Raw genomic sequence first — 14,288 nt, 5'->3', positions numbered from 1 at the left:
CCCCCCCCCCCCCCCCCCCTCTCTCTCTCTCTCTCTTACACACACACTGTTATGTCTGAATGAGGCATGGCAGGAGGATGTGGTGTTGTGCTGCATTATAGCAGCAGGCAGAAATGATGACCAAAAGTTTTTTTTATAATAATCAGGCCCAAAGGAAATCTGTGTCCACAGAGCTCAGCAGAAAGCGCACTAAATTTCTGCAGAATATGAAGTTCCTGGTAAAGTGCACAGCTCTCATCTCTTATTTGTCCATTTATTTTGTCTACCTTTATTATGCTTCCAGCTTTCAATAACCCTATTAAGCACATTTTTATCATATGTGCATCTATTCAGCAGAATTCTGTAGCTATATACATCTATTATATACATTTATTCAGCAGAATTTCCCTGTTCATCAGGAAAGCATACAAATTACATAAAGATGCATGTGCAAGATTTCAATCTGGGGGGGTTGTAAAGAGGAAAAACAGACAGATTGGTCTCAGGACATTTTGACATCTCCCTGTTTACTTTATTTCTCAGTGACAGGTACAGTATGTCACAGTCAATGCAGAGACATTTTTCCATGCCAATGCAATTCTGCAATGAATGTTGAAATAATATGTCACTGACATATCAGACATGTTCATAATCATGCCATTTGTCATTATGGATGTGCTATAGGGGCCAAAGTCATCCTTTATAACTCCAGAGAAGAGAGCCAAGCTGAAGTCAAACCCAGTTAAAGTGAGGTTTGCAGAGGAGGTGGTAGTCAATGGTCACTCACAGGTTTGACACATTCATTCATGCTGTTAATAATGGAATATTCACATGTGCTTATTAACAAAAAGAAGATAAAGAGAGTGAGTGATAAAGAAAATGAAAGCGATAATATGAACAAAAGATGCAGAACAATAGAGAGGCATTGAGAGGGAGAGCATTTGGCAGTCTACCCAGTCTTGGGCAAAACCTCAGTAAATAATTTATCAGTAATGTATTAATTATTCAATTAACCATTAATCATAATCTTTGTATAGCTGAGCTGACATGGTGTATAGTATAGCTGCAGTTTATATAGGTGGTGGGATTTATCATAATTAATATTTATGATAGAGTACCTTAAATAAATAGTCTACCTAAAAAACGTTTTTGAATGTGTCTTCAGGTGGATTGACATGAGGATATTCATTTTCCTCAACCTGAGATGTTTTTAATTAACATCTAATTAAACAAGCACATTATCAAGCACACCACATAACGAAGGCAGTGATAAAACTGTTTATCTTTTATGTATGCCGCTTTTATAGGGATTAATCTTTTTTTTATATGATAATAATACTGATAAATTTGGCTTGACTAGAAATGTGTTAACACTGTGTTGAAACAGGCAGTTGTTTTATAATACAGCATATTCACTACCATTATTATTAAGTATTTTACATATATTATTATATATATTTTTTTAAATATGTCTATTGACCTTGGATGCTACATTCAAACCAAAAATTATTCAGACACCAGATTTTACATTTTTTATATTTTTTTACTAATGGGTGCAGGACACTATAGTTCATTTATGTAAGTGAGGATTGCAAAATAAAGTAAACTGTGACATATTATACCCCAAAATTCTTCATACAGTGGACTACCAGTAAAATTGATAAACATTTGGACCAAAAATGATTCAGACACTTTGACCTGACCATGTTTTGCTTAAGTGTGTTTCTTTAATTGCTAATGTGACCTTTTTACACCACAGACTGAACAAATTTAAGCATTGCTTGGTAACTGGTTGACCTAAATTGGTATTATCTAATTGTGTACTTAAATTTAACATCTGACAGCTATTTAATCTAATTCATTTGTGAGACAGTCTAACAGAAGGATGGCATTATCGAGATGAATTTGTTCTGACAGTTTAACTTTGAGTTCTTGTCATATTTTATTACCATTTTCTAAACTATAGTGAATAAACTGTGATACTGTGAGAAATGTTGAAGGTGTCTGAATAAATTTGGGTTTGACTGTATATTGACCTCTGACCTCCAGGGTAACTCTCTGCTGTTCCTGCCCAATGTTCTGAAAGTCTATCTGGAAAATGGCCAAACGAAGGCTTTCAAGTTTGAATCTAAAACCACTGTTAAGGTACTGTAGACATATTCACTAAAGTCTGATGTGTTTTTTTTTCAGTCAACATTAAATATATTGCCTATTTTATGATTGTCATCCAAAAATAAAATAAGCAAAAAGTACATGATCATGGTTATTATTTAGTGCCATTACCATTTAATACCATGACTGTTCCATGGTACAATCACATTGCCCTAAAAGGGAAGTCTTCTTAGTTTTAACCTGTGTTGTGCATTAATGTCCTCTATATACTTTCACATGTTTCACATATCCTCTTATGTAATCACCAGGACATAGTAATGACTCTGAAGGAGAAACTCTCAATCACCCGTATCGAACACTTCTCTCTGGTGCTGGAACAACAGTACAGCATCAGCAAACTATTTCTACTGCACGAAGAAGAGATTATTCAAAAGGTACACACAAACATAGTAAAGGTCCACACGAAAATGCACACAAGTTATTCATTATTAATCCTTATGTTGTTCCAAACCTGTGGGACTTACTCTGTTCTATGGGGGGAAAAACTAAGAATATCCTAGCCACTTACCACCACTTTTAATAATAAAATTGAATAAGTATGTGGGTTGTCAAGAACTAAAATCATAAAAATAGTCCAAAAGTTTTTTAGTGAGTGTGAATTTCTTACATGAAGCTGTCACATGACTCAGAAATCCTTCTTTCTAATTTCATGGTGCTGTTTTGACATTTACATTCCTCATTAACTTTTCTTACATTGAAAAGAGTATATTCTTTAGGTGACACTTTATTTTAAGGACCAATTTTCACTATTAACTAGCATGCATATTATTAGCATATTGGCTGTTTATTACTATATAAAGCACATGTTAATGCCTTATACTGCATGATCATATTTTAAGATCCCTTAATCCTACCCCTTACCTAAACTTAACTACTTTACTAACTATTAATAAGCAGCAAATTAAAGAGTTTACTGAGGTAAAAGTCATAGTTCATAGTTAGTTAATAGTGAGAACTGGACCTTAAAATAAAGCGTGACCAAGGCTACTTCTTTCTACACTCATCTGTAATTCTTAAATGGCCAAAATACAGTATATATATCTAATAATACTCTGTATGCGTGTGACAGGTGGTTGAAAAGAAGGAGACTCACGACTACAGGTGTCTGTTCCGTGTCTGCTTTCTACCTAGAGACTTTAAGAGCATGCTCAAAGAAGATCCTGTGGCCTTTGAGTATCTATACTTACAGGTGTGTGCTTGTATCTGGTTGTATATAAAGAAAAGTTAGCTAAAAATTTGCTGAAAATGTAGGACATCTCAGGACATCCAAGATGCTGATAAGTCTGTTTCTTCATCAGAACAGATTTTGAGAAATTTAGAGCAGCAGTGTAAAAGAGTTCAAACAGCTGATCACAATAATCCACACAACTCCATCAAATAGTCCATCAATTAACATCTTGTGAAGGAAAATTCTGCATGTTGCTAATAAAAAATCCTTCATTAAGATGTTTTTAACATCAAACCATTGCTTTTGGCTAAAATCAGAGTCCTCTGTCCATATTACTGCTTTCTGCTGTGAAAAAGTAATCTAGTCTGAATCAGGTGAGAAATATGTGAAGGTCAGGCACCTTTTACAAGCGAAAACAGTCCCAAAAAGATCTAAAAAAATATGATAGTGGTTTTTGATGTGAGAGGACAATAGGGGGTGGAGGAAGTGTTATTATAGATTATGGACTCATATTTTGGCCAGGAGCAATGGTTTGATAATAAAGTATCTTAATGATGGATTTGCTCCTTACAAACATACAGCTTTTCTTTTCACAAAATGCTAATTGATGGAATGAAGTTGTCTGGGTTACTTTTTTACCCAACTCTCATTGGGTGAGCAAGTGATAAAATGCTAAATTTTCAGTAAATTATCATTTTTGGGTAAACTATTCCTGCAAAATACGAATTTTTTGTTTGCATACTTAGTTTAGTGACCAGTTTGTCCTCAATTGTGAGCTAATTGTAAAAAAGCCTCAATTGGAAATCAATTCATAAAGCAAATATTGTTTTTAGGTTTAGTCGGTAGTCATAATTACTAGGCCTGCCCCTCTAATAGTCACTAAACATTTGTCAACGAGAAGCTTATATAGTACTAAAATTTTATTAATTGGTTGATCGCAAAAAACAGGTTTGTGTCTGTGAGGATCAGTAATGGCTGGTCATTGAGGTAATTACAGTATATCAGGCATGAAATCCAAATGATCGCTTATCATTCATCGACCTCAAATATGAATTATCATTTGAAAGTGAAACATGTAAGTAGTAGCATGTGTGCTCTAACATGAACTAAATGTGGACTATTGATACATATCGAAATGTTTGTGTTGAGTGTGGAAGCTATTAGCGCGCCTACTGCATGACAATGTGGCACCGACGCAATCACTGCCATTATTTTATTTTTTTTTCATAACAGTGGAAACAAAATATGCCATAATTTTTGCTCATACAGATAAGAGTAATACATCATTTGAAACTGTAACGGGTCTACTTTTTTGTGTACACTCACAATATCAACAAAACGTGCTTTTGTAAAATAAAAATAATAAAAAATTAACCGAAACTCAGCATATAGACTGCTTGCCTCACAGATGTGAGAAATACATTGAAAGCTTGAAATGTCTATTTTTAAATGAACCATTTAAAATCGAAAACATAAACTCTCTGATTATGTAATCCGTATGAAAGGTGCATTTTTCTCTGAAGGTGTGTCCTCTGTACTGTGAAAATGGCGAGTCAACTTCATCTTTGCAGCCGACACTACTCAGAAACAGTAGTTTATTAATAAATATTTAAAATATCTTCTTGCTATTTTTTTTTCGGACATTCATAGTCATTACTCTTGCTGTGTTTTGTGTGCTGGAGTGCATTTTACTTATATTTAAGTAATTAAATTAATATAAATGTGATCAATGTGTGATTAGCCGACTGATGGCTTAAATGAACAACTATTAGTCAACTACAAAAATCTCTAATCTCTGATTTTGTGTGTGTGTGTGTGTGTGTGTGCGTGTATAGAGCGTGAGTGATGTATTGCAGGAAAGGTTTGCAGTGGAGATGAAATGTAATTCAGCTCTCAGACTGGCTGCTCTACATGTGCAGGAAAAGCTAGCCAGCAGTGGACAATCCCTTAAAACACCACTGAAGGCCATCATGTGAGTACACACACATACTAACACTATGTCATATGTATCCATAAGAAAGCTTGCTGCTACATTAGTTGTTCCTCTTAGTAAGTACACTACTATTCAAAAATTTGAGGTCAGTAAGATTTTTAAAGAAATTAATACTTATTAATTAATACTTAACTATATTAATATTTGATGAAAATGTATGTGTGTGTAATACTATTCTACACTGTCTGTACTATTTCTGTCTGAAGGAAGGAGTGGGGTATTGAAAGCTTTGTATCTCACACCTTACTGCGAAACATGAGAGAAAAGGACTTGAAGAAAGCCATCAGTTACCACATAAAAAAGATTTTGTCTCAGGAGCCCAAGCAAAAGGTTTGTGCATGTGTGTTTTTTCCCCAGGGAATTGTGTGGAAGAATGTAAATCATTTACATTATATACAGAAAAACTCTATAAAACCTATAAAAAGTACCAATATGTGCCAGTAATGATTTTAAATTGTATGTTGATACATGCCATGTTACTGAATGATACTAAATTTGGGAACAGTACCATGGGTTTTTACTTTGAAAGAATGTCATGGTTTGTGTGAAAAATACCAAGGTTTTAGACCGATTCTCTTGGTATTCTTTGTTAGTGAAATACAGTATGATGTGTATTCATATTATATTTTCAATACGTGGGATGTTTTCAAAGGTGATCTCAGTGGATCAAGCTAGACTGAACTACTTGAATGAGATGTCTGGACTCAGGTCCTATGGAGGAAAGACTTTTAGTGCCACTATGATGGTAAGATATGCATTCTGAGTCTTAATAGCCACTTTCAGACATGAAATCCATTAAACTGCAGTAAAATTTTGCCGGTAAATGTACCCTACATGCATTTACACATGCAATGGCTTTACATCTTTCATCCAGATCACACACCAAAATGCCATTTAAAATGTCAGAAAATCAGAGAGAGACCTAACCTGAACAAAATAAATAAATACATACATACTGTACGTACATACATACATAACTCACTGACCACAAATTATTCAAATGGTATACTTTGTACGTTTTAGTGACTGTATATGTGAGGAAAATATTTAAAACATAACATTAAAAATACATATGTTTGCAAGGCATAACAAGGCAAGTAAAGGATATTGAGCCCTTTGCTTTCCATAGAATTGTGTCATACCTTTCTGTTTTATGTACTTCAAACAGACTGTATGTCTAGGTAAAACAATGAACTGAAGATGTACTGTACTGAAAATCCTTTTGGTTTATCCCCATCCTTCCATTTTTCCCTGCTGTCCATTCTTCCACATATCACAGTCTTTGTGTATCACATACCCTTCTTTCAGTTTCTCTGTCTCACTCTCTCTCTATTTACTAGCTCCAGGACAGAGAGTCAACGGTGAGTTTGTTGGTGGGAGCTCAATGTGGGGTGAGTCAGGTGATCAACCACAAGCTGAGCATCATGACCACACTAACTGAATTCAGCTGCATTACAAGAGTGGAACTACTACCTGAGTCTGGCAGAGTTAGTCTGGTCAAGATCTACCTGCAGGATATAAAGGTATATAATATACAGTACATGCTTGTACTTGCATCTACATATATGTACACTCAGTATAATCCTTTCATTGTTCTCTCTGTTCTGTCTTTATTTCACACTTTTCCTGTCAGCCAATAACCTTGCTGATGGAGTCAGTGGCAGCTAAAGATTTATCGTGTCTAGTTGCTGGATACTGCAAACTGCTTGTGGACCCCCAGGTCTGTGTGTTCCCCTGGTCAACTAATACAAAGAGCCACCGCATATCAGCAGAGGAGGGTATGCAACCTATTTGTGTCTGGCAAAGTTGAAAATAAATCCATGTGAGCTAGGGCTGTCAAAAAAAATCGAATTTCGAATATTCGTCCAATTTAAAATAAAAATCCACATTCGAATGCAAAAACGTTGCATTCGAATTTTAGGTGTGCGTTAAGGAGGCTGCCTTATCAGTGGTGCACGAGTTGCGATGACGATATAAGTGTCATTACATTTTAATATTTTTGTTAGCCTATCCAGTTGAAGCCACTAGATGCGGCGCTGCTGCATTGTTGATTACAAATATTGCGGGCAAAGAGAACATAAATGTGGAGAAGATCTTGTTTACGTCAAAACTGAAACCAAACCGTTCACACAGAACACATATTTCTCGCATCTATCACCGTTGCACTCGTGTCTCGCACAAGAGAACCGCATGTTTAGAAAGCCATGTAAAATTAATGCAAGTTCAACTTTGAAAAAACATATCTCGAGACTTAATGGTGGGGTTTTTTCCCCATCCCACTGCAACTCGTGTTTTTAAACGAAAAATGTACTTTGTGTGATTGGCTTTCGGCCTTTTGTATTAAACTATGAATGCATACATGATGCTGTTTTGATTATAGTTGTTTAAGCAACTTAATTAAGTATAATTGGTTTATAAACATTATTTTAAACATTATGCACTTTTTTTCACAGACAGTCATGTTATCTTATGCTCGATGCGCTCTCTTGTGGCCTCAGGAGAAAAGCCACAAGCTTTTCTTTACCCTAACTGAAATTATGCATTTTAAATTCGAATAGAATTCGAACCAAATTCGAATTTAGTTTTTCAGGCATTTTGACAGCCCTAATGTGAGCTTTGATGAATTTTGAACATTTTGAAAACTCTTAGAAAGCATCTTTAAACAAGAGAAAACATTGTTGCTCTGATTTGAGAAAATAAAAAAAGATTCATGCTTCAGGCAGAATCTAAGCACTCCACTTCCACTCTACACTGCTCACATACTCTGGTTGTAACAATTTTCTAAATATAGCAAAACAAAAATAAATAAGTAAATAAAATTTTTACACAGACTTTTTAACAGTGGAAACTGTTTGCATTTATAGCCTATAAAATCACAAGGTATATATGACATTTATGTGATTACTAAAAAAACAATGTGACAAAAACAATAGGAACTAATTGTGAGTAGCGAGTATGTAGCCACCCTATACTTTATATCTAAGGAATTGTGAAAAATGTGACCACTGTTTGCATGTTGACAAAGACAATTTTCACAGTGTGATTTTATCTATGCTTCTGCCATTGTGTATAGGTTATGTGTCACACTGTGGCAGTGACTCTGACGACTCAGACACAGACGTGGATGCTCTCCTTGCTCATGTTGCTAGCACTGCCAGAAGCAACAACACAGCAGTTAAACCCAGTGATAAGCTACCAGAAGAAACCGAAAAAGCACAAAGTTACATAGAAAAAGATGAAGAGGTGGAGACGGAAGGAGGCAAAGAAGAGGAGGTGGTTGAGAAGAAGGAAAGGGAGGAGGACAAAGAAACCATCCATGAATCTATGCTTGGTAATAATGGAAAAACCATAGAAATAGACAAGGAGAGAGTGGGCACAGAAAAGGAAGACGAAGAGCAAGAGAAAAAGCCTCAACAACCTCAGTGTGTCATCATTGTCGATGACCCATCATCTGAAGCATCTGATTCATACCAAACTGAGTCATATTTCATGACCAGCATGTCCAGTGACTCTATAGATGCTCTAGAGGAGGACGACCTCATGACCTACTTTTCTACCAGACGCCCATGCCATTTACCAGTGAAAGACTCTTACTGCTGTGAAGATCGCTATTCACCATCATTGTCTCCACAGCAACTGCACAGCAATGATTCTCATTCCCAAAGTGACCTGTGCTCTGCTGATTCCCACTGTGAGCCTGATATTAACCAATTCTTTTGCGTTCCTGCACTCTCAAATATTGCTGAATGTCTACCTAGTCCCCCTGCAGCCAGTGAAGAGGAGGATTGTGAGGAATTGGGAACAGAGAATGAAAAACATGAAAATGGGTCACCTACAAAATGCCCTGGGAGCAGCCTACCTCCTTCTGGAGACTATGTGTTCACATTTGAACAAGGAGACACCAGACATTATTACAATATCTGCTCCAATGTTACCCCTGACAGTGCCCGGAGCCTTCCACGACCTCTCTCTCCTCCAGGTCCTGTGGAAACACAACCAGATCAGGAAAAAGAGGAAGTGAATCAGACAGAAACAGTGCCAATCTTTCAACCCCCACCAGGGTTTGGAGATAGCAGTTCAGATGACGAGTTCTTTGATGCTCGGGAAAGATTCACATCTCCTGAAGAACCCTCCTCAACTGCCATGACAAGAGGTATGACATAGGGGAGATTCACCATGAAATGTTCTCAAAATATTTCTATAACATGTTGTAGAAGTTAAAGAAGTCAGTGAAAATTAGTTATCTGTACCCATCAATATACAAAAATACCCCAAATAGTTGTGTGTACTTTTGCTAACAAATACTTACCATATGTATTTGCTGATATTTCTCTTTATAGAAACTTCTGCAGAGTCAAGCACCATATTACCGACACTAAGCCTGAGGGGGATTGGCATCTGTGCAAGTGAACAAGAGGCAGTGGATTTAGAGAGGAAAGAAAAGGAAGAAGGAAAAATGGTTACTCAAGTTGAATCATCATATTTCAACAAAAGATCTAAAAAGCGTCGCTCATTCATGGAAACAAATTACACATCCCTGGTATCATTCCCAGAACAGGATCATTTAGGTAACAGCTATGGAAATAGCATCCCAAACTATGGATCTATATCATTCAACCAAGGTGCTGGCCGAATGCCATGTTTTGATGGTGGATGCTCAGATAAAGGTCCATGTCCTACAGTCTTATCCCTAACCGATTCTGAAGGAGAACCAGCGCAACTGGAATCCAAGCCCATCAACCCATCCAAAGTCAATGGATCAGGACTACATAATCCTACTGATACACACTCAAACAAAGCATATCAGCGGAAACAGCAACTTGTAGAGATGGAACCAGATTCCATGGAGTTAAAATCAGTCACTGAACTAATGTCTACTGTATCACCAACTATAGTAGCAGTACGCTCCCATATGGACCTACAGGGTGAAGGAAACACCAGTAACCATAGCAGAGATGATCAAGAGGAAGGTGCAGTGGGAGGTCTAGTTGAGAAACTGTTTGGAGGCCACTTGTTCTTTGATATGTCTAGAGGACAGTGTGATAGCAGTGTTTTATTTGATCAAAGAGATGATCAGGTAACCAAACAAATGGAAGATTTTTTCCAAGGCAGTTCAGTGACTCAAAAGAGCAGCTCACTACCAAGACTAGGCCAGATATCCCCATCAAGTTTACCCTACTTTCATGTCCCAAGCATATCTTACACCACAAGCCCTAATATAGACAGAGATGGCAATACTGTACATCTACAATTTGGGATGGGAAAGCACTCGGTGGAGCCAATAGAGAGAACCAGAAGTCAAAGCATGTCTGCATCTTTTGGTAACAGCGCACTGCATTGCCCATCAAGGCACTTATTTTCCCAGCGAGTCAAAGGACCAGAATCTGATGAAACCGATGATTTTTGTGACCCTTCACTCCGAGAACTATCTTCTAGTGTACCATCTTATGAACCAGCCCAAAGGTTCCTTCTTACACCCTGTTCATCCAGCATCCTTGGGCGACTCTCTGCCTCAACATTGCGGGGAAAGATCCAGAACCTTCCCCTCTACTTATCACGTTCCCAGGAAATGTTAAATGCCAGTTCTAATGGCAGTGGCAGTGTTGAGCCTGTGAGAAGACTTTCAGAAACACAGCTACAAACAAATGAAGTTGAAGTAGCAAAAGAGGCAACTGAAGATGTAACGTTGAATGAAGGTTCTCCTGAGGTAACAGAGGTAAAAGTGGTTACCATAGTATCTGAAGAGGTCACTGAGGTCATTGAGGAGTTAAGAGAGGTCAGCCACACTAGTGCTAATGCATGTGGGCAGCAGAAAACCAAAACTGGCCCTAAAGAGTTTTCTGTAAAAGCCATATCCCCCTTGTGCTCCAAAGCTGGCAACTCTCTCCAAGTCAGCCCCTCGTCTGTAGTGGTTACTACACAGAATCTAAACGGACCCTGGGGGGTGGTAACGTCTAGTGGGTTACAAGGATGTAGCCACCCTCCCTCAAGCACAACTCCCCATAACTTCACCTCTAGTTGTGGGGTTTTTGCAAACTGCAAGTCCGAACCTACCATAACCCAACCACAATCCTTGCCTAGCTCAAATCTACATGAGAAACCAGAACTTAGCTGCAGCTCGTTACTGGCTATGGGGTGTGACACTGTAATGGAGGGTGCTCAAACACCTTTAGAGGCCTGCCATACAGTATACACCAACTGTTTTAGTGGAGTTCTTGACAGCGCCAGTTTCGATGATGAACTCACCGTATATGAGTTTTCCCGCAGAACGAGCCAGGGTGAAACAGGGCATGCTGTTTTGACATCTGTCCCTCCTTCCTCGCTCTCTGCATCTCCTGCATCTTTCTCCCCATCTTCTCCATTGCCCTCGTTCCCTCATCTAGTACTGCCTGCTTCATCATCTACAGAGCTCAGTCCCCTTCTGTTTCCATTGGATGCCCCTGACTGCTTCCTTTCAGACCTTCATGAAGATACCATCACTTCACTGTTGACTCGTCAATATCCCCTTCCACCAACAGGATTCCTTTCTTTGCAAATGGATGTGGATACCCTCTTAAATGTTCTTGCTGGCACTATGAAGAACCAAGATGGGGTCCATGAGCACCCCAGGGATAACTGTGTGGCTCACTTTTCAGAGAATAAAAGGCGATTACATGCAGAGGCTCGGGGGCTTTTAGCAGGATGCCAACGCGTGGTCAGGGTTGGGCAGACGCCAGAGGAAACACTTAAGTCGTTGTCTGAAAGCTTCCACTCACTGGTACAGCTGACAAGCGTGTGCTTATGTTTCTCTAGCTGCCAGCGATGCAGGGAGCGCCATGCCCAAGCACTTACAGGACTAGCAAGTGTTGCAAAAACTTATCAGGACTTTGCTCGGGCAGCAGAGCTAGTGGGAAGTGCTACAGAAAGAAAGACTTGTCATGATCTCAGTATTAAACTCCTGGCTCGCCAATGCACTGCACTAACAACTTCAGTCTTCTGCCTCACCCAGCTCTTTCGCACTCTTACTGCCCTTTGACCTTTGAACAGTTACATTGAGTACTCTTTTTTTCTTCCTCCAAACCACAAGAAACCAGTCAGAATAATTCAAATGTTTTTCAAATTGAACTGTTGAGATCTATAACATTAACATTGATGCAGTGTCCAAAGTTAGTGGCACACTCACAAACATACAGACACTGAAAAATAAAACCTACCATTTAAATGTTTTGAATGGATTAACCTACAATGACAAGTGTACTGAGAACATAATTTCTAAACAGGGTACTAAACAGCTTGTTTCACAGTACTTGTATGTTGGGTTTAAGTATTTAGTATTGAATGTAATTCTAAACCATAACTGTCTTTGTACTATGGTTATCCGTAATTTATTCTGCTTCATGAGGAAAGCATAGACAGGGATTTTGCGTAATGTATTTTCCAACATTATCTGCTCTCATACGCTCTCTTTCTTGCTTTCTCACTACTGTTCTCACCAATGTTACACATACAGTATATTCTCTTCTCTCTGCTAGTGTCTATATTAGAGAATGTTATAAAAGCTTTCTGCAGTAATCACCTGGGTTATGAATGTTTACTAAATACAAACAATATTTTACTTGAGTTGCCAGTAATGTTACTGTGTTCCTTTAGAAGAACATACCAAAGCCTATGGATGAATGATTTTGCCGTGAATGCAGATTCATTCAAAAGACTTTATATTAACATTTGCACATGCTTTACCGTTATAACTTCAAGAAGGGAGGTTTATGTGGATCATTCGATTATTTTTGTGGAAAAACAACAGACTAATTTTTGGTGCCATTGATTTATTTTTCACTGCTAAGTTTTTCCTTTTCAGTCATTCCTCCCTCTCCAGTTTTCCCAAAGCACCGCTCACATAATCTTACAATGATCAAATTATTCTAGAAAATGTTTGAAAAGTGACAGATATGGAAAATTACAAATTTGAGTGTGACAGAATATGAAATGGCTAAATTAAATTCAAAGTAATTTACCCACCAGTACATGTGTCTGAATACCAAAAAGCTGCCATGCACTCTCTTCCTATAAGGCAGGGGTGCCCAACCCTGTTCTTGGAGATCTACCTTCCTGCAGAGTTCAGCTCCAACCCTGATCAAACGCAATTGAGGCCCTGTCCACACGAACATGGCTATTTTTAAAACCGCAGATTTTTCTACACGGTTTGGCCGTTCGTCCACACGCAAATGCAGCAACAGGTCACTGAAACTGAAAATTTTTTTAAACGCCTGCCAGGGTGAAGATTTTCAAAAACTCCGGTTGCAGTGTTATCGTGTAGACAGCGAAACCGGAGTTTTTGGCTTGTGACGTCAGCGCCTGCGCTGTTATCTCCGCCTACTGGAGACTTTTTCAGGCTTCTGATTGGCCAACATGGCTTTACGGTTGAGATTATATCGCCACCTGTTGGTTTGGCATGCTCTTGACAGTGCTTCATAGCATGCGTTTGCGTTTTCATGTGGACGGAGATTTTTTTTAAAACGGAAGGAAAAACTCAGTTTATAAAAATACCCGTGTACGTGTGGACATGGCCTGAATCAACTAATTAGGATCTGAAGGAGCACTTGATAATTACAGACAGGTGTGTTTGATCAGGTTTGGAACTGAACTCTGCGGGAAGGTAGATCTCCAGAAACAGGGTTGGGCACCCCTGCTATATGGCATGCTGAAGCCATAGACATGCTGTATACCTTTGAAATAGTGGGCTGCATGTAAAAATGAATGCATGATTGAAAGAATGACCAGTGATAGAATGAATGGTTATAGTAATGAAAAATGGCTTTGTAATGCAGTATTCACCCCATTAAAATGACATCTAAATGACTGGCGAATTAATGTTTTATTAATTAGACTTCACACTATTCTCTTCCATATAATTCCCAATACATGTTAACAGCTTTTGCATCAACTCTGCCTATACCAGACATGATTTATATATATATATATATATATATATATATA

The 14,288-nt window shown here is 38.1% G+C and overlaps 1 protein-coding gene across 1 annotated transcript in view; it reads left to right on the top strand.

The window, feature by feature from the left end:
• The window catches only part of frmpd1a (FERM and PDZ domain containing 1a), a 17,860-nt gene extending 4,433 nt beyond the window's left edge, over positions 1-13,427 (top strand). Inside the window, exons 6-16 of the mRNA XM_016228933.1 lie at positions 664-768; positions 2,029-2,124; positions 2,400-2,525; positions 3,221-3,340; positions 5,155-5,291; positions 5,519-5,642; positions 5,965-6,057; positions 6,653-6,835; positions 6,946-7,090; positions 8,386-9,465; positions 9,653-13,427. Coding sequence (XP_016084419.1) covers positions 664-768; positions 2,029-2,124; positions 2,400-2,525; positions 3,221-3,340; positions 5,155-5,291; positions 5,519-5,642; positions 5,965-6,057; positions 6,653-6,835; positions 6,946-7,090; positions 8,386-9,465; positions 9,653-12,327 — 4,884 coding nt within the window. The 3' untranslated portion in view covers positions 12,328-13,427. The remainder of the gene's footprint in view (positions 1-663; positions 769-2,028; positions 2,125-2,399; positions 2,526-3,220; positions 3,341-5,154; positions 5,292-5,518; positions 5,643-5,964; positions 6,058-6,652; positions 6,836-6,945; positions 7,091-8,385; positions 9,466-9,652) is intronic.
• The last annotated feature ends 861 nt before the right edge of the window (positions 13,428-14,288 follow it).

This window comes from Sinocyclocheilus grahami, unplaced genomic scaffold, assembly GCF_001515645.1.
Source record: "Sinocyclocheilus grahami isolate Dianchi unplaced genomic scaffold, SAMN03320097.WGS_v1.1 scaffold346.1, whole genome shotgun sequence".
In the NCBI taxonomy this organism is placed as follows: domain Eukaryota; kingdom Metazoa; phylum Chordata; class Actinopteri; order Cypriniformes; family Cyprinidae; genus Sinocyclocheilus; species Sinocyclocheilus grahami.
This window is presented reverse-complemented; position numbering and strand designations above follow the sequence as displayed.